At 47.7% G+C, this 23,926-nt stretch overlaps 2 protein-coding genes across 4 annotated transcripts; both read right to left on the bottom strand.

Moving 5' to 3' along the window:
* Nucleotides 1-293: 293 nt before the first annotated feature.
* Nucleotides 294-14,797, bottom strand: brd2b (bromodomain containing 2b). 3 transcript variants are annotated; one of them, XM_077012379.1, is made up of 12 exons: nucleotides 14,653-14,797; nucleotides 12,858-13,143; nucleotides 12,440-12,577; nucleotides 12,029-12,176; nucleotides 11,527-11,699; nucleotides 10,791-11,270; nucleotides 9,719-9,847; nucleotides 8,051-8,338; nucleotides 7,181-7,419; nucleotides 3,087-3,418; nucleotides 2,410-2,538; nucleotides 294-1,967 (listed from the first exon to the last, which is right to left on the bottom strand). In XM_077012379.1, the coding sequence occupies exons 1-12, from the start codon at nucleotides 14,682-14,684 to the stop codon at nucleotides 1,837-1,839; spliced, it is 2,505 nt and encodes an 834-aa protein (XP_076868494.1). In that variant the 5' UTR covers nucleotides 14,685-14,797; the 3' UTR covers nucleotides 294-1,836. The 3 variants fall into 3 exon arrangements, with proteins under 3 accessions (XP_076868494.1, XP_076868496.1, XP_076868495.1); XM_077012381.1 differs by having other exon boundaries at nucleotides 3,099-3,418; XM_077012380.1 differs by having other exon boundaries at nucleotides 12,858-13,140.
* A 1,743-nt stretch (nucleotides 14,798-16,540) lies between these two features.
* LOC143519198 (HMG domain-containing protein 3-like) lies at nucleotides 16,541-23,693 on the bottom strand. The gene is made up of 20 exons (XM_077012376.1): nucleotides 23,617-23,693; nucleotides 23,492-23,530; nucleotides 22,360-23,388; nucleotides 21,991-22,130; nucleotides 21,689-21,890; nucleotides 21,340-21,456; nucleotides 21,047-21,249; nucleotides 20,778-20,925; nucleotides 19,877-20,570; nucleotides 19,595-19,707; nucleotides 19,302-19,394; nucleotides 19,147-19,224; nucleotides 18,767-19,041; nucleotides 18,539-18,655; nucleotides 18,320-18,420; nucleotides 18,067-18,225; nucleotides 17,881-17,941; nucleotides 17,672-17,800; nucleotides 17,192-17,287; nucleotides 16,541-17,108 (listed from the first exon to the last, which is right to left on the bottom strand). The coding sequence occupies exons 3-9, from the start codon at nucleotides 23,306-23,308 to the stop codon at nucleotides 20,089-20,091; spliced, it is 2,241 nt and encodes a 746-aa protein (XP_076868491.1). The 5' UTR covers nucleotides 23,309-23,388; nucleotides 23,492-23,530; nucleotides 23,617-23,693; the 3' UTR covers nucleotides 16,541-17,108; nucleotides 17,192-17,287; nucleotides 17,672-17,800; nucleotides 17,881-17,941; nucleotides 18,067-18,225; nucleotides 18,320-18,420; nucleotides 18,539-18,655; nucleotides 18,767-19,041; nucleotides 19,147-19,224; nucleotides 19,302-19,394; nucleotides 19,595-19,707; nucleotides 19,877-20,088.
* Nucleotides 23,694-23,926: the final 233 nt, after the last annotated feature.

The raw sequence follows: 23,926 nt of genomic DNA, 5'->3' as shown, positions 1-23,926 counted from the left end.
CAACAGGGCACATCTATGCCCGTCTGTGTTGGCCGTTTCCAAAGCCACTACTACAGCTGGTTCTAAACTGTGGTCCACATTCAGGTGTGCGTGTGTGAATAACGTTATAGGACATTCAATCATACACAGCTGCTTCCGCTGCCATCAGAGTACTGTTTGAACCAGGGACAAAATGAAATCACACTGTGTTCACACAAGTGGCTCTCTCCAGTGTAAGAGGGAAGCCAACATCTCTCTCTTGTGCGAGCACGCGCACACACACACACACACACACACACACACACACACACACCTTTAGCAGGGTCTGAAAGGTTTACCAGGAATAACAGTAATTGTATAAGCAAGTTGGCAAATATGTATTTGCAGCCAAATAAAACCAAACTAAATATACAATTCAAAGAGAATATTATCTTAAATATAAATATTGCAGAAATGGAACAATGTTGCACATGTGTGGCTACAAGGGTCACAGAATCAGATGTTGGCCTATACAATCCAAAAAATAAAAATAAAAAAAACTAAACAAAAAAAGGTTAAAACAATGCCACAAAACAAAGAAAAAAAAAACTATAAACATGATCAGCTGAGAATATATACAGTAACTTTTTTAATAAGATCGTCCCCTTGCGTCCATGGCCCTCTGTGGCACCCTGTCCAATTCAACAAACAGAAACCCATTTCTGACTAACCTCACACCAGTACTTCCACTGTGCGTTACCAATCTGGTGACCCCAGGGCCCAAAGTCCCCCCGTAACGCAGTCATTCTTCCACAATCTCCAATAGTACTAATGCTGAACGAATGCTATCAAGAACACAGATAGAATTACGTGACTGATGTCATACTAACTCAGTAATATCGTTCTGAACTCCCAAGGGGCTTCATTGTCCAGCTAATCTCGTTTGGTAATGGACAACTCCAATGAAGTCTGGCCCAAAGCCCATGGCTAGAGAGGTCTACACCCTGGGAGTCACGTTCGTAACGGTGTAAAAACATTAAAACAAATTAACTTGGACACCCAAGAGGAAGCAGGCAGAATTAAATGGTCTATTTTTGGTCATTGCAATGTCTGCAGCGCAAGAAGATGAACCCAGGAGTCTGTATGACGTTGTAGAACAGATCCGTCAACCTTTGGTTGGTCATTACACACGGACAGAAACCTTTTTTTAAAAAAAGCATTCAGCCAGTGCAGACAGCAGAACAGGAGAGTTCCTCCACCTCCTCATACGCAGCAGAACGTTCACTTCCCGTTTCTCTTTAAAAGCGTGTACTCCGACCTCCCAAGTGAGCGCCTCAAACAAGTGCACCCTACTTAAAGGATTACAGGTCAGTTTAATCACTGCTTTGCTTCAAATTAAGAAAAAGGTCCAATTTCAGGTACTGAAAAAGGTGTTGTGTGGAGAAAAGGGGATTCCAACAGATCTTTAAATCCACACAGAACACAACGAAGAACTATTTCAAATATTACCAACTCAATACAGCAGAGCAATTTCTACAGCCACACTCTTCCATCTACAGTCTCCCACTATGGGCACGTTTATAAAACTCTTCTTTATAAAAGAAAACGTCATCAGATAGAATATGTACATTTTTTTCCTTTTTCTTTTCTTTTTTTTTACAAACAAATGTCAAAACACACTTTAACAATTGTTCTGGAATCTGTAGTTGCGTGTAACTGCGTCCTCTGTGAAGGAATCCGTGTGAGGAGAGATCTCTTTCCACACCCCCATGATCCGGTCGAGGGGCGAGGTCACCCCAGTCCGGTCCGATGGGTGCGCTCACACACAGCAGGCAGTACTGCTCTGCTCTCCCTCTGCCGTGGCCTCACCAAGACTGATCACCTGGAATCAGAATCACTGGTGTCGGAGGAAGAGGACGAGGAGGACGATGAAGAGGAGTCGGAGCTGGAGCTGCTAGCACTGAGGCGAGTGGCTGGCACATGTGACTCGGCACCGCTGGGCTTCTCCACTACACACACACACACACACACACACACACACACACACACACACACACACACACACACACACACACACACACACACACACACACACAACAGAAATAAAATACATCACTTTGTCTTGACATCCTAAGAAATCCAAATTGATCTCTGCAATATACCAGTAGAAAAGCTCTAATGCGTTAGGCACCATCTCACAACCACTGTCTATTCTGCGTACCACACCACCCCAGTCATCACTGCAGGCAACGCAGCAGTAAGAGCCCCTCAGTTTTACTAGACAGCAGCGCTGCTGTTCTTAATCTCCTGCATTTGAAGTGACTAGAAGTGGATGTTACAAAAGGACAAACTTCATCAACGGGTTCAAAGTTTGGAACACATTACAAATGGCCCCATGGCCCGCGTGAGGGAGGTGTTTCCATCCTGCTGTTGTGGGTGAGATCAGCTCACCTTTGGGTTTCTGAGGCTTCTTCACAGAGTTGAGCTGGCCGCTCACATCCTGCAGTCTCCTCTCCAGCTCACGCCTCTTCTCCAGGGCCAGCTCCTCACGAGACTTCCCTCCGCCGCCCTTCTTCAACACTACACACACACACACACACACACACACACACACACACACACACACACACACACACACACACACACACACACACACACACACACACACACACACACACACACACACACACACACACACACACACACACACACACGAGATCAGTTCATCTTTACATTTCAAAACAAATATCTGCATGAACTGAATTACCACCATGTTGACAACATTAATGAAATAAGAAGTTTGCTCTAATCATTCTCTTTAATAAGAAGTTGCCATAAAAACTATTAAAAAAATTATAACATTCATACTGGGTTATTTACCTTGGCTTTTTTTCCCCTTGGAAGATTGAGCGTTCATATTTAAAATAGAACTAATTAGATCATCTGACACTTTTGCAAGACCCAAAACAAAGCTGTCATTCCTGTGTATCCCACGTAATGACCCGAGCAGTGAGTCTCTAATCTACAGGCAGTTCTTTCTGCCTACAGCCTCCGCTGCCCCACCCGAGCCCTCCACCCGAGCCCTCCACCCTGGGTCTACAGGGCAGGTTCTCACTGCGTGCTCTCACCATATGGCTTACGTGGTTTCTTGCGCAGGCAGCTGAGCACGTAGCGTTCGAGCTCGCGCAGCGTGGACGGCTTGAGCGTTTCGAAGTCGATCTCGATCTCCTCGGGGTTGGTGTCGCGCAGCGCCGGCTCGCGGGACTGGATGATGTGGACCACGCGGCCCAGCTTCTCGCCGGGGAGCTTGTTGATGTCCAGGCTGAGCTGGCGCTTGGCGTCGTAGCTCATGGGCACACCATCCTCATCCTCTTCCGAGTCACATGGCGGCGCTGAGAAGTGTGCGGTAGCTGCCACAGCCACGGCGGCCGCAGCAGCAGCTGACGACTTCTTAGACGTCCTGAGAGAGAGAGAGAGAGAGGGACAGAGAGAGAGAGAGAGAGAGAGAGAGAGAGAGAGAGAGAGAGAGAGAGAGAGAGAGGGAGAGGGAGAGAGAGAGGGAGAGAGAGAGGGAGAGAGAGAGGGAGAGAGAGAGTTAGTGAGTCAGCACAAGAGAAAGTGTGCAGTGGATCAATAACATCTACCAAGAAACTGCTTGTGTAGAAAGGGACGCAAATGTATATAATAAAGGCGGCCATCTTTAAAGATTTAACCACATTTACAAACACCGGAACTTCCTTCACTATCAAAATGGAAATAAGACAACTTCAAGATTATCACTTGTAATTACTCACATCAACTTAACCTGACCTTACAAGCTTTTAGATGTAAACAGAGATGTTATCTCGAGTTGATCCTGCTTGGCATTGCTGGGTGAACTCTGCCTTTACGTGAGGTGACCTTACTTCACCCACAACCCCCCCACGCTCCCTCCCCTACTTCACCCACAACCCCCCCCCCCCCCACGCTCCCTCCCCTACTTCACCCACAACCCCCCCCCCCGCCCCCTCCCCTACTTCACCCACAACCCCCCCCCCGCTCCCTCCCCTACTTCACCCACAACCCCCCCCCACGCTCCCTCCCTTACTTCACCCACAACCCCCCCACGCTCCCTCCCTTACTTCACCCACAACCCCCCCACTTCACCCACAACCCCCCACACGCTCCCTCCCCTACTTCACCCACAACCCCCCCACACGCTCCCTCCCCTACTTCACCCACAACCCCCCACACGCTCCCTCCCCTACTTCACCCACAACCCCCCCACGCTCCCTCCCCTACTTCACCCACAACCCCCCCCACACGCTCCCTCCCCTACTTCACCCACAACCCCCCCCACGCTCCCTCCCCTACTTCACCCACAACCCCCCACACGCTCCCTCTCCCCTACTTCACCCACAACCCCCCACACGCTCCCTCCCCTACTTCACCCACAACCCCCCACGCTCCCTCCCCTACTTCACCCACAACCCCCCACACGCTCCCTCCCCTACTTCACCCACAACCCCCCCCCGCCCCCTCCCCTACTTCACCCACAACCCCCCCCCGCTCCCTCCCCTACTTCACCCACAACCCCCCCCCACGCTCCCTCCCTTACTTCACCCACAACCCCCCCACGCTCCCTCCCTTACTTCACCCACAACCCCCCCACTTCACCCACAACCCCCCACACGCTCCCTCCCCTACTTCACCCACAACCCCCCCACGCTCCCTCCCCTACTTCACCCACAACCCCCCCACGCTCCCTCCCCTACTTCACCCACAACCCCCCACACGCTCCCTCCCCTACTTCACCCACAACCCCCCCACACGCTCCCTCCCCTACTTCACCCACAACCCCCCCACACGCTCCCTCCCCTACTTCACCCACAACCCCCCCACGCTCCCTCCCCTACTTCACCCACAACCCCCCCACACGCTCCCTCCCCTACTTCACCCACAACCCCCCCCACGCTCCCTCCCCTACTTCACCCACAACCCCCCACACGCTCCCTCCCCTACTTCACCCACAACCCCCCACACGCTCCCTCCCCTACTTCACCCACAACCCCCCACGCTCCCTCCCCTACTTCACCCACAACCCCCCCACGCTCCCTCCCCTACTTCACCCACAACCCCCCCACTTCACCCACAACCCCCCACGCTCCCTCCCCTACTTCACCCACAACCCCCCCACACGCTCCCTCCCCTACTTCACCCACAACCCCCCCCACGCTCCCTCCCCTACTTCACCCACAACCCCCCCACGCTCCCTCCCCTACTTCACCCACAACCCCCCACGCTCCCTCCCCTACTTCACCCACAACCCCCCCCGCTCCCTCCCCTACTTCACCCACAACCCCCCCCCACGCTCCCTCCCCTACTTCACCCACAACCCCCCCACGCTCCCTCCCTTACTTCACCCACAACCCCCCCACTTCACCCACAACCCCCCCACGCTCCCTCCCCTACTTCACCCACAACCCCCCCCGCTCCCTCCCCTACTTCACCCACAACCCCCCCCACGCTCCCTCCCCTACTTCACCCACAACCCCCCCACACTCCCTCCCCTACTTCACCCACAACCCCCCCACACTCCCTCCCCTACTTCACCCACAACCCCCCCACACGCTCCCTCCCCTACTTCACCCACAACCCCCCCACACGCTCCCTCCCCTACTTCACCCACAACCCCCCACACGCTCCCTCCCCTACTTCACCCACAACCCCCCACACGCTCCCTCCCCTACTTCACCCACAACCCCCCACACTCCCTCCCCTACTTCACCCACAACCCCCCCCACGCTCCCTCCCCTACTTCACCCACAACCCCCCACGCTCCCTCCCCTACTTCACCCACAACCCCCCCACGCTCCCTCCCCTACTTCACCCACAACCCCCCCCCGCTCCCTCCCCTACTTCACCCACAACCCCCCCCCCCGCTCCCTCCCCTACTTCACCCACAACCCCCCACGCTCCCTCCCCTACTTCACCCACAACCCCCCACGCTCCCTCCCCTACTTCACCCACAACCCCCCCACTTCACCCACAACCCCCCCCACGCTCCCTCCCCTACTTCACCCACAACCCCCCCACACTCCCTCCCCTACTTCACCCACAACCCCCCCACGCTCCCTCCCCTACTTCACCCACAACCCCCCCACACTCCCTCCCCTACTTCACCCACAACCCCCCACACGCTCCCTCCCCTACTTCACCCACAACCCCCCACACGCTCCCTCCCCTACTTCACCCACAACCCCCCCACGCTCCCTCCCCTACTTCACCCACAACCCCCCCCCACGCTCCCTCCCCTACTTCACCCACAACCCCCCACACTCCCTCCCCTACTTCACCCACAACCCCCCACACGCTCCCTCCCCTACTTCACCCACAACCCCCCCACGCTCCCTCCCCTACTTCACCCACAACCCCCCCACGCTCCCTCCCCTACTTCACCCACAACCCCCCCACGCTCCCTCCCCTACTTCACCCACAACCCCCCCCCACACGCTCCCTCCCCTACTTCACCCACAACCCCCCCACGCTCCCTCCCCTACTTCACCCACAACCCCCCCCCCCACGCTCCCTCCCCTACTTCACCCACAACCCCCCCACGCTCCCTCCCCTACTTCACCCACAACCCCCCCCCCACGCTCCCTCCCCTACTTCACCCACAACCCCCCCCACGCTCCCTCCCCTACTTCACCCACAACCCCCCACACGCTCCCTCCCCTACTTCACCCACAACCCCCCACACGCTCCCTCCCCTACTTCACCCACAACCCCCCACGCTCCCTCCCCTACTTCACCCACAACCCCCCCACGCTCCCTCCCCTACTTCACCCACAACCCCCCCACTTCACCCACAACCCCCCACGCTCCCTCCCCTACTTCACCCACAACCCCCCCACACGCTCCCTCCCCTACTTCACCCACAACCCCCCCCACGCTCCCTCCCCTACTTCACCCACAACCCCCCCACGCTCCCTCCCCTACTTCACCCACAACCCCCCCCGCTCCCTCCCCTACTTCACCCACAACCCCCCCCCACGCTCCCTCCCCTACTTCACCCACAACCCCCCCACGCTCCCTCCCCTACTTCACCCACAACCCCCCCACGCTCCCTCCCCTACTTCACCCACAACCCCCCCCCACACGCTCCCTCCCCTACTTCACCCACAACCCCCCCCCACACGCTCCCTCCCCTACTTCACCCACAACCCCCCACTCCCTCCCTTACTTGTTCTTGTTCTTCTTGGCGGGGCCTCTCTTGCTCTGGGTGGACGAGGGCGCCGCCCTGCTGGACTTGGTCTTGCTCACTTTGGCCACCTTCTCCCTGTCGCGCTCGTCGCCGCGGGCAACCTTGCGCTTCTCCGGCTTCCTCCTCTTCTTCTTGTCCTTCTTCTTCTCTCGTTTCCTCTTGGGCTTGACGATGGGGCCGGAGGAGAGCGCGGCCAGCTGTTCATGCACCGCACGCAGCTGCAGCACAGACCGCAGCACGTCAGCACAGTGTGTGTGTGTGTGTGTGTGTGTGTGTAAACGCACAGGGCGGGTCGTTTGTGACGTGACGAGAGCACAGATGAAACGGTGGACTAGTGCCTGTGCTTTCAAGCGTGCACATATGTTGTTGCTGCATTTTAAACGCAGTGACACAAACACGTTTTGGGATGTGCGCCACGCCAGAGTGCACGTGGTTCACGTCGCTCTCTGCACACTCCACAGGAGTGTCACACACACACACACACACACAGACGGCCCTTGTGTATGAATGAGGCAGCACAGAGTCGCCACTCTCATAACTTAAGACTCGCTATCAGCATTGATTGATGAGGCCCTTAGATAAAGTACAAGGGAAGTGATATTTACTGGAAGCCACGGAAAACATGCTTAATAACATGATGAATAATTATGATGAGAAATATGATTAATAACACTGACCAAACTGATTTATCAACTTTATCAACTCGACCAATTACCATTCTCAACTCTGTGTGTATAGCCACACCTGTACACGTAGCTAAGCTGGGAAAAGGGTGTATGACGAGGTTGAGGGTATATATGTGTGTGTGTGTGTGTGTGTGTGTACGTGGGCGTTTGAGGGTGCTCGTACCTGCGTGCACACCTGGTCCTGCAGCTGGGCCAGGCGCTGGGCCCTCTCCTCTTCGCTGTCCGAGCTGGGGCTGCTCTCACTGCTGGGCTCAGTGTCACTGCTGGGCTCGCTCTCAGACGAAGACGAAGACGAGGAGGACGAGGACGAAGACGAGGAAGAGGACGAAGGCAAGTGGCGCATAGCCATGATGCCGGAGCCGCGGCCGAGGGGAGTGGCCACGGCGTCCTCTTCCTCCTCCTCCTCCAGAACCTCATCGGGCATCTTGGCAAAGCGGAACTCAAACACATCCTGGAACAAAACCACAATTACCTTTTAGAGGGAGTCTAACGCGCTAAACTATTTATGAGCTAGTCCTGAATGACTTGAATGAATTACTGAAAACAAATAAACATGAAATCATAAAAACGTGCAGTAAAGAGGTCACCTTGCTCACAACTGAACACCAGCAGGGGGCGCTCACCAACCTCAGGCCAGAGGTGGGGACTCGAGTCACATGACTTGGACTCGAGTCAGACTCGAGTCATTAATATTAAGACTTTTGACTTGACAAAATATTCAGAGACTTAGACTTGACTTGGTCTTTTACACCAATAACTTGGGACTTGAATTGGACTTGAACCTGTTTACTTGCAAAGACCTGATTTACCCCAAATCTAAATTTTAAAACGCATATTAATATTTATAAAGTGCGCCCCATTAATTTCATTTCCGTCCTTCTGACGCAGACCGGCGTTACACCAGATTCTGTGACCGTCGAGTTTTGTGACCACAGGGGGCGCTATTTCACAGTTTCTGTTCAGAGGCACAAACGTTTTACGAATGCTACGTAAACTACGCTGATGCACTTTCTTTACTCGTTTTGTTGGTGTCCACGAGCCAAAATATGACAGATATTTATATTTACATTTATCGTCTCTTAATTACATAAATGTACTTAAACAAGATTTACCATCCCCTCACCATTGCAGCCAACAAAGAAATCATGAATGGGATGTACAGGTGAGCCTTTTTAACTGGGGTCACCAATTCTGATGGCAGCCATCAGAATATGTGACCCCACTGAATCTCCAGGTAACAATAGTAGCCTACACCGTGACCCCACAATAACAGAAAACAATGAAAAAATAACCCTAACCTTTTATTAGTCTATATTTAAACATTATCCAAATGTTTAGAATAACCATTCGTAATGACAGCATCTTGCTTACGATGAAGCTTGCTATTTTCGTGTAAAATGATGTAACGAAACATTCTTGTTTAAGTACATTTATGTAATTAAGAGAAGATAAAATGTAAATGATCTGTCATCTTTTGGCTGGCGGACACCAACAAAACGAGTAAAGAAACGCATCAGCGTAGCATTCGTAAAGCGCTGGTGCCTGTAAAAAAAAAAAAAAGACTCGAAAGGACTTGAAATTCCAAGTTTCAGACTTGGGACTTGACGGTTGCTTGTCTTGACTCGAGACTTGACTTGAGTTGACTGTCTTTGCTTGAGACTTGACTCGGGACTTGAGGATAAAGACTTGGACTTACTTGAGACTTGCAAAACACTGACTTGGTCCCACCTCTGCCTCAGGCTGAGCCCCTCGTTCAGAGGTGATCATTAACGTTAGGGCCAGGTGCTGTTGAGCAGTAAACAGAAGCCCCAGGGGAGTGTGTGCAGTCTACCTGCAGTTTGCGAGCCATAGCGACCACATCGTGCTCAGGGGGGTTGTACTTGTAGCAGTTGGAGAACATGAGCCTGATGTCGGCGCTGAACTCTTGAGCGTCCCGATACTCACGCTCATCCATCTTCCTCTGGAGGAGCAAGAGAGTGGTCACACACACACACACACACACACACACACACACACACACACACACACACACACACACACACACACACACACACACACACACACACACACACACACACACACACACTTCAATAAACTCTAGGGGTGACCTGCAATAGTCGCTGATTCAACTATAGTCGACGATATCCCCTAGTCGACTATGAATGTCATAGTCGAATGTACCATTCTAACTGCATGGGGGTGCTCAAGGATGCTGCTAAGCATTAGTTGTTACATGAAATGTGTTTGTTTACATTATATATAGCCTTTTGTCAAATAAAATCATCCTAATTTTAAATGTGTGTGCATTAACAATATGCATCTTCCTTACTACACATTAATAAATCACACCCTGCAGTTGCACAATCCAAATGAGCGGAGCTGAACACGCTACAGATTATAATGGCTACTAAAAAAACTTCAAAAGTATTTTGAAAAAGATAAAGATGAATCAAACAAAGTAAAGTGCAAGTTATGCAGGGTATCTGCACATTTTTAAATCTCAAATTCAATGACTTTTAAGACCTTTTTAATACCTCTCACAAGAAAAAATAATACTATTACTGGGGATGTAGGTGTGTTCCACATCGATGACGGGGGGGTGGCGAACGAAATTTGTTGACGTTGTTGAGGCCGTATACTCCAACGCTAGGAATCTAGCACTAGGACCCTGGAGCGGTTATTTTCTGCATGGTCCTAGCGCTAGATTCGGCAAAGTTCACATCGCGCCAGAACAACTGAACAACACACACTTATAATAATTTAATGCCTCCCCTCATAAAATTCCAGACATTTTAAGACATTTTTAGGCCTTGAATATGGAAAACTAAATGTAAGACATTTTAAGTACCGCGGGTACCCTGTTATGTCATCCACGTCTTTCATTTCGCACGACAACAACCAACCTTGATGGTGCTGAGGTCCATGGGGTGTTTGATGATGTGGTGGTAGTCGTGCAGGCCCAGGGTGGACGCGTCCACGGGCGTGTAGAAGGGCCAGGCGTAGGCCGTGTGCTTCTTAGACAGCAGCTCCTTCAGGATGCCACTGCAGTACCGCAACTGCCCCGTCAACTTGCCCCGCCGGGGCGGCCGTCGCGGCCGCGCAGACTCCGGGAGGTCCTTGCGCGGGGGCTTGACGGGTCGGCCCGACGGGGCCCGGCCCATGACGGGCTGCAGGCGCACGGGCTCGCCGGTGCCGACGCCCCGCACCAAACCGGGCACGCGCTCCAGGGGTGTGGGCGAGAGCGAGAGGGGCAGAGCCACGGCGCCCCCGCTGCCCCCGGGCATGGCCCCTCGCCCCTTCCCCATGCCCGCCATGCGGCCCGCCGCGGGGAACCCCACCGTGGTGGGGGTGGTGGTGTCGGCTTTGCGCTTCACCCCTTTTTTCTGAGGGCAGACGCACGTAGAGTGAGGGAGGTGCTGCGTGCAACCCGAGCTCTCCCTCTCTCCACCATTACAGGGAGAAGAGGATCTCACTCATCACATCCATCACAATGACACGAGTCTTGCCTTGCCATGCAGTTCACTATAAAATCGACTTTTCAAAAGGTACGTTTATAGTGCACTTCAGCTTTATTCCATACCACAACGTAATGTTGAGAATATAAGCGATAAAGCAGTGTAATCCATCTCATCCTGGTACCTTAGCTGTGGGCTGTGTGGGAGGCAGGGCCAGGAGGGTTGGGGGCGGAGGTTTGCTGAGCAGCATGTGAGGAGAGCCAGAAAACCTGGAGTCTGGAGTGTCTGGAGAGGAGGGCGAGTAGGAGGCGGACTGGGACACGGCAGGAACCTGCTGAGCTGCAGTTACGCCCCCTCCTGGAAGGGAGGGAAAGAGAGAGAGTGAGTGTGTGTGTGTGTGTGAGAAAGAGACATTGCAAGAGGCAAGAGAGGTTTTCAGCATAAGCAATAAAATATGTTACTTAAAGATGAACTGAATGGTAAAGGATTAACTAATTAACATGGATGAATATCAGCAACTAAAATATTTATCATCTTTAGTTCCATTAATTCTCCGTTTTGAATAAATTATACCAAATTATCCATTAGTACCTATTAATTCTTGACCCTATACATCTTTATCCCCTCAGGGACCTATTCACACCACATAAAGGACATCAGATTTACCCCATCACTCCTGAACTCACCTCTGCCCCGCCGCCCTTTGCCAGTCTTGACGCCTCTGCCCCTTGGGGCCGGAGGGGGCAACTCAATCTCATCCTGGGGCATCTGTGCAACCTTCTGCAGAAAGACCTTCTCCAGGGACTGGGCCATCAGCACTATGTCATCCGAGGGCTGTGATGCAAACAACACCGTTCAACTTCCCGAAACAGAGGCTCAAACAGAACCGCGTCCTGCAGCATACATGCTCAGAGCAACAGAAGCTACAAAGCTACAAGGGAAAAAATGTTCCCTGAATAATTAAGCCATTGTGCAGCGTGAATAACACTGGTCTACAACAGGGTAATGAATAACCACCAGACGGCATCTCCATAGCAACCACCACGGTTTCTGGCATAGCGGACTAGCCGCGCTGAGGCCAAGACGGGTGCTCTCACCTTGTTGTAGATGTAGCAGTTGGTGAACATGGTGTTGAAGTCCTGAATGCACTCGCTGGCGGAGCAGTAGTAGTTGTTCTCCAGACGTTTCTTGATGGTGCCCATGTCCATGGGCTGCTTGATGATCTTGTGGTAGTCCTAAGGGGAGAGAGACCACTGGTAAAAGCCCTGTGGAGGGGGACCGGGGGGCGTTCACACCACTTCACCTGGAAATGCAGTGACACAAATCTGCTAGCCATGGTCTGCAGGCCCTTTTAAAAAGCTTAAAAAGACCCGCAAGCTAGCATGCAAGTCTAGCCCAGACGATCAAGCTTGGTGTTTTATCACTCTCTCGGCCTGCGATGATATGCAGTGTTTTGTCTAGCAGACACATCACTGACCCCCCTCCCCCTCCCCCAGTGGGACCCAGCAGGCTCACCGGCAGGTTGAGTCGCACCGCGTCCACGGGCTCGTGGAAGGGCCAGGCAAAGTGGTGTCGCCACAGGGCCTTGACCAGCACCTTCTGGAGGAACTGCAGCTGGTTGGTGGCGCGACCCTGCCGGCTGGGGTCTCTGACGGGGGGCTGTTGGGGTGGTGGGGGCCCCGGGAGGGGGGCGTGCGGCAGCGCCGGCGACTCAAAGCCCTCGAAGAGGAGCGATGGCTTGCGGATGCGCTTCCCCGAGCCGGGCATGGACAGTTCCATCGTACCCACTCCCACAGAACTGCTGATGTCGAAAAACACGTCTCATGTCAGCACACGGGGAACAGGACGAAAAGGGCTTGAAGGATATAACATGAACCTGAAGAAATCTTCATACTCGCTGGCACGAACTGAATAAATGGAGAAAAAGAACACTAACCATATTTCTACAAAACACTAAGGATGTCTGTATGCTTTAGAACAAACATCTCAAACCCAGTCCTGGAAATCTTATCCAATATTTAACTTCAACCCACATGAATACAGCAGCCAACTGTGGTGCGATTAACATATTAATACACTGGAAATCAAGACTGAGATACAGAAATTTTAATGTGCAGGGAGGTACCTCTTCTAGTCCAAAGTCAGTTTAAGCTGCTTTATACAACAAATGCAAAAACGACAACATGGCACGTGTTTGTCTGGAGTGTGAACATGCACCCAATGCAAATTATGATTTGATGGAGAAAAACGCAGATTTGACTAAATCTTACTCAAAACTAGAAGAAATAATAAAATTAAGACACTTATTGCCAACAGAGGAACTGAAATGATCAGTAATACGTCTTCGGCGAGCTGCCCACGCACGTTCCCGGTGTTTGTAAACATGTCACTGGAACACTGGAGCTAACGCTAGCTGTGCTAACACACCCGTGTAAAGAGCTGCAGGACACCATGTAATACATACAACACACACTGCTCTTCAGATCACACACCACACCATGTTCGGCACTTCAGATCACCCACCACACCATTACAAGTTTATTCACATGGTAAAAACGTGATAAGACAAAAGGGCAGCCAGTGTTGGTGAGCGAGCCTCTGATACGCTACCGTTACACAACACGCTGTTGATATCAGCGTGTCGACCAGATATTAGAACTGAGTGACATTTAAACAAGTTAGACTTGTGGTTTACATGCAAATCATCTTGATAATATTGTGATATTCAGCCTTCTGAAGCGAGTCAAGCCCCGTAATAACGACACTAGCTCGCTGGCTGCATGACTGCACTGCTATGTTGCCCGTTCGTGTCGATACTGATACGTTAGCCAGCTAGCTTTATAAACACCACTAAACGGGGACATGGTTCAGACTGTGTCCGTTATTTGGAGACGGTCGAGACCTCGAAGGAAGGTCCAGTGTTACCGGACGGTGAGAGGGGGTAACGGGTAACGGAGCAGCGCGACGTTTCGGCTTCTCGCTCGCTGAGGCTGCAAGGCGAGAAACGACAAGTGGAAAATGGCAGAAGGCAGCGCAACGTTACTGAAGCGAGACCGCTCGGCGTACCTAGACGCAGCCACACGCCGTTAAAACACCAGCACTCGGTACACGAACACGTTAAAACACATAAAAGAGCGCCATTTTCACAGCCGCCCAGACCAAACCCGCCTCGGTTAGCATCGAGCTAAACGGCCTGATACGGAAAAACACCGCGAGAACCATTTAATTCACCAAACCCACTCGACCCTTTAGTGATAAAGCAGTAATTCCGGGAAATGTCGGTCATGTCTTAAAAGACCTAAACATTCACCTGTCGATAGAAGGGTTGCCCGTCACTTCCATGAGCCTGGACGGGGTTTTGTTGGTGGAGTGCGTGTGTGTGTGTGTTGTTGGCTCGTCTCTTGTTTTATTGTCACTCGCCGCTATGCAGCTCCACTGTGTGTCCGACAAGCAAATGGCGCCTTTCGATTTCCGCCCTCGAGATTTTAAATAGCAAGACGCACTTTGGCCAATCTCGCCATAGTCCCGCCCACCAGCCTCGCTTTCTATTGGTCCGTCTGGCTTGCTTTTCCTGTCCATCAAATAACCCGTACATTCGCGTACACAATTACGGAAGTGCGTCAATAGCGACGTCTCATCAGTGCTGCCGTTTAGTGCCCTCTACCGTCTTTACGGAGGTGCCCGTTCGCTACCGCTGCTGCTGTATCCACGTACAACGTTGAGACTGTGAGGCTTTCATGTTTATTTCACCTAAACACACCATAAAATCCTTAACGCGTTATTTTTTTGCAGTATACCTTTAACTGTTTGGGTAAATCCAACAATTAAATGCTTTTTGTTAAGCGTTATTTTAAAATTTTGAAAAGGACATGTCACCTAACAAATGCAAGATATTTCCAGTAAGGGTTTAATCTCTAACTAGCAGTTGGCAGCAGGAAGGAGCAGTCAATGTCAGCTGTCAACCTGGACTGGCAGCCGCCAGTAGGTCCGTGGCAGCCGCCAGTAAGTCCGTGGCAGCCGCCAGTAAGTCCGTGGCAGCCGCCAGTAGGTCCGTGGCAGCCGCCAGTAGGTCCGTGGCAGCCGCCAGTAGGTCCGTGGCAGCCGCCAGTAAGTCCGTGGCAGCCGCCAGTAGGTCCGTGGCAGCCGCCAGTAAGTCCGTGGCAGCCGCCAGTAGGTCCGTGGCAGCCGCCAGTAAGTCCGTGGCAGCAGCCAATTTAGTAATGGCAGCTGCCAGTCGTCAGTGTCAGCTGCCAGATGATTATGGCAGACACCAGTCAAACAGCAGCAGCGACGGCAGCCAGTTATTGCCGATCAACCAGGGCAGACACTATTGGGCAGGGGCAGCTGCAATTCATTTTACATGTGAAACTGAGGCAGTCTTTAAACAAGTCGAATTACCTTGTCGTGCAGCACACCATGCAGCAGTATGGACACAACCGCTTACACCGGGAATTCATTTATTTATAAACGAGATAACATAAATCTGAAGGGAATCCGTTACACTCATTCTGCTGCTCTGACAGGTCTGGAATTTGTCACAACACATGGCAACAACTCGCTGAACTGCAATGAGAAACCAAAACCGCTATTCATTACAGATATTTACTATTCATTACCTGCTGGCAGTTGACATCTTTTTTAAAATATAAATTAAGCATACTAATATAAATAAGCTTATAAATAAGCCCTTGTGCACGCTTCTTGTGCTGCTGAATAGACCAAAATATATTTTTTTTACATGGACATCTGAAAAAGTTGCTATTTTGGAGGTTGTTGACGCGGGTATGGAGGCAGCAGGAGGCAGAGGGTGAGAATCGAAAGGTTTATTCTCCATCATAAAACAAGAAACTCGGGCCACTTGGCAGTATAGAAACAGGAAAACAAAGGAATAACTGAAGGTAAGTAAGGCAGTAGAACGGCGTCGGGCAGGAACAGTGGTGCCGCAGTCTCTCCCACGAAGTGAGGCGAGGGGTGCAGGAAGTTTGCGCAGCACTGGACGGCGCGACCTGTAAGAATATAAAGAGCCCGAGTCTGATTAACGACAGGTGTCAGTACTCGGGCGATTGTGAGTGAGGGAGTGACCATGAGTGAGAGGGCGTGCGCAGCGCTAGAGTGGGCGTGTGTGTGGAGGGAGGTGTGTGCACGCGCCCTCTGGTGGCTTCTGGGCTGACCCACCGTAACATACTGATAATGATCAGTCCTTTAATCTGTTTATATATCTTAGGACAAAAATGAAGTGTAATGGGCTTAATTTCAGGAACTGGACAACAATAGTTCTATTTCAAAAATTTTATTACCACACTTATCCACATGTTCAACAAAAAATATCTGGAGAATATTGGGAGCATATGTCTCCACAAATGTATGTCTAAAGATTGAGCTGGTGGGTTGTGGACGAAATGGGGTTGCAATCATCCAAAACTCTTGTCGCCGAATATAAGACAATCCTCACAGCAGTGCCCCATAATCTAGTAGAAAACCATTCCTGGACAGAAGAGACAGTTACACTAACAAAAGGGGAAACTCATTTTAATGCTCTTGATTTCAGAAAAAAAAAAATGAACGAGTGTCCCAATCCTAATCAAGTCCATACAGTGTATACAGTATGATTATTTCAAACCTAAACACCCATTACCAATTTCACAATGAACCTTACTTTACCATCTACTCCTCGACATCCTTGCAGAGATCCCAATCACGTGCAAATGTCATTTCTGCCTGGTAACGGTTAAACCCTTCCAGCTTCTTTAAAATAAGAATTGTGACCTTAAGGGGAAAAATGTACAACTTAGCATTGCCGTAACTTAGGAAGAAACTGGCAGGCTCAAATGGATTTAATAAGACCTTACCTCAGGTGTGATGACATCAAGCACAAAAGAGACATTTCTGATCTCGCGCTTATCAAGTTTTAAAACTGTGAATGCCTTTTCAATAATAGCAGTAGTCTGTAAAAAATTAATAATAATGATTTTTATTCTTCAACTGAACCGAGTCCACTCAGGTTAGCTGAGCATGGTACAATGACAAGCTAATGGTTAAAGGAAACACTGGCTGGAATTATTATTACTATTATATTTATTACATTGGTACAATAATGTGCGCCATTCCTCCAGCAGAAATCATATACACAATTTGATCACAAAGGTGTCAGGAAATTCATTTATACCTCTAGACCTATCTGTACTACTCATTACATTCACAGACTCGCATGGACCATGGAATGGCATAGGGTTGGTGTTCTTTCTGAAAGTCAGTGTATATATTCTGAACATGCAAGAATATTTATAAGATTACATGCAGTAATACCAAGGATAAGATAATTGCTTTACCTGTTTTTCGTCAAAAACGCAGAAACGACGTTCATTCATAGCTTTCATTTTTACATTGAAAGTAGGGTTGTTGTAAAGGAACTGTCGATGTGACTTTACAGTCCCAGATAAAAGATCATCTTGCAGTTTCTGTAGAAATTGATAACTTGAAATGCACGTTTTACAACAAACTTTCAAAATTTAAACATTGGAACATTTACTTCTCATACCAGAATTTCCCTGTCCTCGATCAAGTCTGCAACCAGGCCTTTCCGCAACGCTTCATGTGTTCTACAATACAAATGGCAAAGTGAGGATAATGAAATAGGGTCACAAATAGGGCCACAAATAGGGTCATTTGTGCCAGTTAACCACTATCTCCCCATTACATTAGTAATCTAGATAGGAGGTTCCACCTTTCATATGGGTAAGGCACAGGGAAATGGCATCCACAACTAAATGGAGCGTCCTTGTACAGTGTGGATACGGTAACGCCTGCACACTCACTGTGCAACCATCCATCACAGTAATCACACTGGATCCACTCCACTCGTTTAATGTGGGAATGCATAGTTCTGAAAACATACAAACAGGAATACATACAAAGAAATCTGTAACACTAAACTGTACATGTATCTAAAGAGTACAGTTAATGCAGAAACTGCTCACCGTTTCCCTGACTTCTGGAAAATGCAAGCGCTGATGTCTTGAGCAATGCAGTTGTTATGTGCTGTAGCACCTTGGTCATTTCTCTCAACGCGTGATGAGTCCTATGAAACAATTATTTATCAGTACAAACAATGTCATACAACACCTATCATGCCATCAGAACACTCATGTCATTCGGTAATAAGTTCCAGTATATCTGTATGTATAACTTAATCATACCTCAGACACCATATTCCTCACCAGGCAGGAAGCATGGTACAAACGTAAATGGCAAATCTGTCCATAATGAAGAGTGTCTTCTGATATTTTGGCAGCTCTCATATCCATCTCTGCCATCTGTTGCACAAACAGAAACACGGAAATATTTTTACAGTGTAACAACTACAAATTTTAAAACATGCAGTAGTATTTATGTCATGCTGAAACAAACACGTACAAATCACATACCGTGCAAACGAACACACCGCAGTTGACACTGTCATTTTGTTTCCATGACTGTGCACTTGAAACTTTCCACCCATTCAGTGAATCATGTTGTCGAAATATGTATATATATATATTACACACACAATTTTATTTATATGTTGAATACAGCCAATCATCCCACATCTTGAGAAGCAACAAACAATGTACCTCAGCATGTCCATGTCATCACTTTCAATTGTGAAACTAGCACTCATTGAGTCATAAACTCGAAGCTCTTTTCCAGGTATATCAAAAACCTATACAATGAATCCAAAATATAATAATAATTACAACCTATAACCAACGCTGCCATATTTGCATCAAAGTAGTAATCAGCTTAAAGGAATGACTGTTTATGATACCCAAAGTATATAGTGATTTCCCCATTCTGGACCAGCAGTGCCCCCAACAATTCGTGGCCACAACACCTTTTCAGTGTTCTAGAAGAGAGCAAGAACATTAAATGTTTTTCCTCCATTATTTGTGAATAAAAATGTATGCCTAAATAGCATCATACCTTTAGAGATGCGATTTCTTCATCTGGAATGTTTTTTCTGGCTTGCCATTCCCTGTGCCATATGATGAATGTGTTTGTTGACAGAGCAACAGTCTGTAGTGACAGAAAAACCAAACATCAAAACCAATATTTCCATTTAACATAGCACGAGATACCACCAGCATTAATGTAGCTGCATTAATATATATAAAATGCACCAGCATTAATATATATATATATATATATATCACTGCTGTTTATGTAAAACAAAACAATGTGCATTCTGCTGTAAGCTATGATTTAGTTCTTATTACCTTATTGTCAGGAGCAATAGGAAACATGGTTACTGTAAATGGACCGTCATCAGATTCGGTGTGATGCTCTTCTTCATACTCATCTGCAGGAGATGAGATTTGACTCTTCTCTGCTGAAATGAGACATATCAATTACCACTTATTAGTGTTTATCACCAAAAAGCATATTCTAATATTCTCTCCATAAAATATTAGCTTTGGCTAAGTAGCATATTTAGATTTCATTATTTTAAAGAGGACCTGCAAATTATTACGAAAAATAATTGGTCTCAAACCAAGTACCATAAGAGCTGAATCTCAGCTTTCCTGTGATGTCCACATGCAAGGCTTGCTTGGTTAGTAGCTCCATAGTCTTGGTGTATTTTTGGTTAATGTTGATGTTGTGAAGATGAAAATATAACCTCAAGGTAAACATATAATGTTGATCATTCATCTGGCACAATGAGTACCTGCTTGATGACAGTTCTCTGTTTAACTGTTCAGCTGCAGAAGAATTAACCAGAACAGCCAAATCTGGCACCAGTTTTAAGCTCCTCAGATGTTCCTCTGGTCTTTTTTGATTTTTTTGATGGAACCGATACATACAAAGAATACCTTGCACTGGTTGTCACAGGGTGCACAGAGGAAAACCTGTTAACACATTTTGCCTTATTATGATTATCATGAGAGGCTGATCCTGATGAAAAGCCAACACTGGTAATCCATGGAAACTGGACATCAAGACTTTTCTCCAGTGCAGCCTGAATGTTCGCATCTGTGTTGGCACACAGACGACCATCGTGTGGCTGGAAAAACTGCTGGTTTGTCCGGTTGTTGACATGTCTGGCAACTCGTCCAGCGATGTCGGACACGTACACTGTGGGAGGATGTTTAAAACTCAAAAGAGCATCTCCGTGGTCACGGGCTGACTCCTGCCACCACAATGCTGACTGGTAATACACTACAGAGTGTACACAGGTCATGTGTAGCACGCCACCTAAAATAGATACAAACAGAATTTTAAAAGGGCTAATGACATTTTACTCTATAATACAAACTTAAAACACCAAATATTGTGAAATATTTTTTATATATAAATGCTCAATGAATATCACATCAAATATCTAATAAGACACAGATAATACAGTGTTAAATTACACTGAATGAGTTTGCTTGTTTGTGTGACAACAGAATTGTCTCTTACCGCCAGTATTCTGGAGCTTGACAAACATTTTAGGATACAAGTCCTTGTATAGGAGGAGCTCCTCAAGCCGATTGATCAAGTCTGTCCGACTACCGACGTCTGACACGCCAAGAGCATTGCATGCTTTGATCAAGTCCTCTCTTCTGGGCTAAGCAAAGGAAACAGGCATAAAAAAAACGTTTCAATGTCATGACTAGAATTAAAACACAAAAGGTATTAGAAATGTTGTAGATAAAAATCTTAACTATATTTTCTAGGGTAATACTTACTGCTTTTGAATCCAGAGCTTGCAATATGGCATCTTCGTCTATATTCAATCCACCCCTTGATGAGACAGCTTGGTCCTTCTGAGATAGACCTTTCAATATTTCGGTCTTTGGTACCACATCATGTAGTCTGATATTCGGACCCAGCCAAGGAGTAAATGCAGAGTAAGTCAGTGTAGTTTTATAGGGATTGGTCATTGTGGTACCTAGTGAGACAACGTAAACATACATATTATAACCTGAATATAGCATTCATTTATAAACAATATTGACTGATAGTTCTAAATTCTTCTTACCATCACAAAACCCGGATGCTACAATCCGTTTTTCAAGCATCTCCCATCTAGTCCTCACATTGACTTGGGTATCCTCAAGTTTGCTATTTTCCAAATTTGGGCGTCTGAACAGGTGAACTAGTACATGAGACACAATTAGCTATATGCCTACACATTACCTCTATGTGCATTTTTTGTACAAAAAAATCCTCATGACCCATAGGCAATTCACATACATGTTGTCTTTCTACACCTGAAATCTACCCTATATTTTGCTGCCCTTATTTTGCATTTTGGGTTATGTTAAATGAAATATCAGGGTTAGGGCCCCAAAGACAGAATAGAGAAATTGTGTTTTAGGTTTTTTTACCTGGTAAATTAAAAGCAATTTTCCAATTTGCATCAGCAATCAAGACTGGTGGATTATGGCCACATCTGTTGCAGGAATAACTGTAACTGTAATTCCTTAAAGCAGAAAAATGGTAAAATGCCCTTCTTATGACATTGTGGGGGACTTTGAGGTTGGCATGGTCCTCCAGAGTATGCAGAAATCGCCCAACTGCAATGTGATTCTATCAAAAAAAAAAAAAAAAAAAAAAAGACAATGACCACCTGCAGTCATATTTGTTAATAATATATAACCATGTGTAAAAGCAAGATATAGGGTCTCACCGATAGTCCTGATGTCAGCAGAGAACAAAGAGGAATGGTCAGAAAAACCTTATTGTTATAATTGTGAAATCCAGACCAATACTCTTGGAATCTCACTGGACATCTGCAAACCGGACACTCCCTTATGTACACTGGCACATCTGAGACAATAACAATAAAATCAATTTCTTACAGATAAACTAAATAAAATACAAATGTGAAGAGTAAATGTGAGTCTAAAGAGCTATTTAAAAAAGTATTAAAAATCTAAAAAGGAAAATGGCATAATTTTTAAATGTTTGTTATAAAATGCATAAATGTGTACATGATATGCTTTGTATGTTGTAACAATTTGATAAAATATTATTAGTCACATTGATATCACCACACCTTTGATCACTGTGGAAATCCCATATACTGTTCCATGATTTGTGACGAGTGTCTTCTCTCCCAAAGCTGGGGGAGATGGACCTGGACAGTAAGGACAGTTTGTCTCAACAGGTTCGAAGAATTGTGGGACTTTCTTCTCTGTTTTTGAGAGCTCAACATCAAGCTCCCCTGGGATCCTCTTTTGCCTCCAAATATATTCTGTCAGCTGGCATACATCTACTGAAGGCCCCTTTGACACATCTCTTCTGGTGTCCTCTGACTCTCTGACCCTTTCTTCGATATCATCTATATCTTCAGCATTTGGGTCCATTTCAGCATGAAGTAGATTGCGTCTCTCTTGAAAAATCCACCACATGGATATGTACCGATGCACACATTTTCTAATTTTGTTTTGGCATTGGCAATGCCACTGGCCTGTCTGACTGTCAAATGTTACCCTTGTCCTCCCAAACTGACACCAGTTGTCTTTCATCCCAGTAAAAACAGAAAAATACACATATCTCTCAGACAAACCATGATCTCCCCAAAAAATTGGAAAAACACTGTCAGCACCTACAGACAGACTTTTGGAATTCAGACCAACACATTCATCTTTTCGAGATGTGGAGATGAGGCCTCTGTCTACCATTAATTGTAGGGAATCCAGCCTAAGCACTGGGGGTTGAGAATAAGGAATAGCACGGTTTGTTCTGTGAAGATGTTGGCATTCTATTCCTGGGTTACCACTTTCCATCCCTATTTTCATATAGTCTCTGCATAATGGTACCTCACAGGCCAAGGACTGAGACAGAATAGACTTGCAAACATGAATTGCAACTCTGGGTCCATAGGCATCTTTGGGGGTGACAAAAATTCCATTTTTGTCATCTATGCAGATGATTGGCTGGCCCTCCTTGTCATGCTGCTGTGCTTCGTGGCGCTTCAAATTAGACCTGTTACTGAAGGTCATCTGGCAAACTGAGCACTCCAGCCTTGATGTTCCACTTTGCGTCTCTTCTGGTGGATTTCCAATTTCTGTGGTGGGCTCCTCTACATTAAAAAACAGTTTACAAATAGCAGACGCAGAAAAGCAGGTTACATTAAAAGACAAGCACAATTGTCTCACAAATAAAATAAAAAATAAGATATTTACTTGCAGTTGTGCCTCTCTGTCTGTCTCTAACTTTAAAACCTGCAACATAATGATGAAAGAGGTTGAATCTCACCAATACAATAAAACAAATACATTCCAAGTAAAAAAGGGAAATGTATACAAACCATGATTACTCAGATGTTTTATAAAATCTGGTGTGCGGCCCAGAATGTGGCAGCACCTAGGGCAATGCCAGTGGCTCCTTTTTCCTTCTTTGCCATCAGCACAGAAGCAAGGAATGGAAAATTTAACTACAACGACAAGTAACAATGTATTGAAGATGAATTTTGTACACACTTCTAATCCTGACATCAATATACAAAACTTGGACACTCAAGCTCACACACCTCTAAAGAAAAACAACAAAAACACACAACAACATATGACAGACAGCACAACTAAAGCAGAACACTGTGAGCTGTCTCAATGGCAACA

Source organism: Brachyhypopomus gauderio, chromosome 7 (genome assembly GCF_052324685.1).
Source record: "Brachyhypopomus gauderio isolate BG-103 chromosome 7, BGAUD_0.2, whole genome shotgun sequence".
NCBI lineage: Eukaryota > Metazoa > Chordata > Actinopteri > Gymnotiformes > Hypopomidae > Brachyhypopomus > Brachyhypopomus gauderio.
This window is presented reverse-complemented; position numbering and strand designations above follow the sequence as displayed.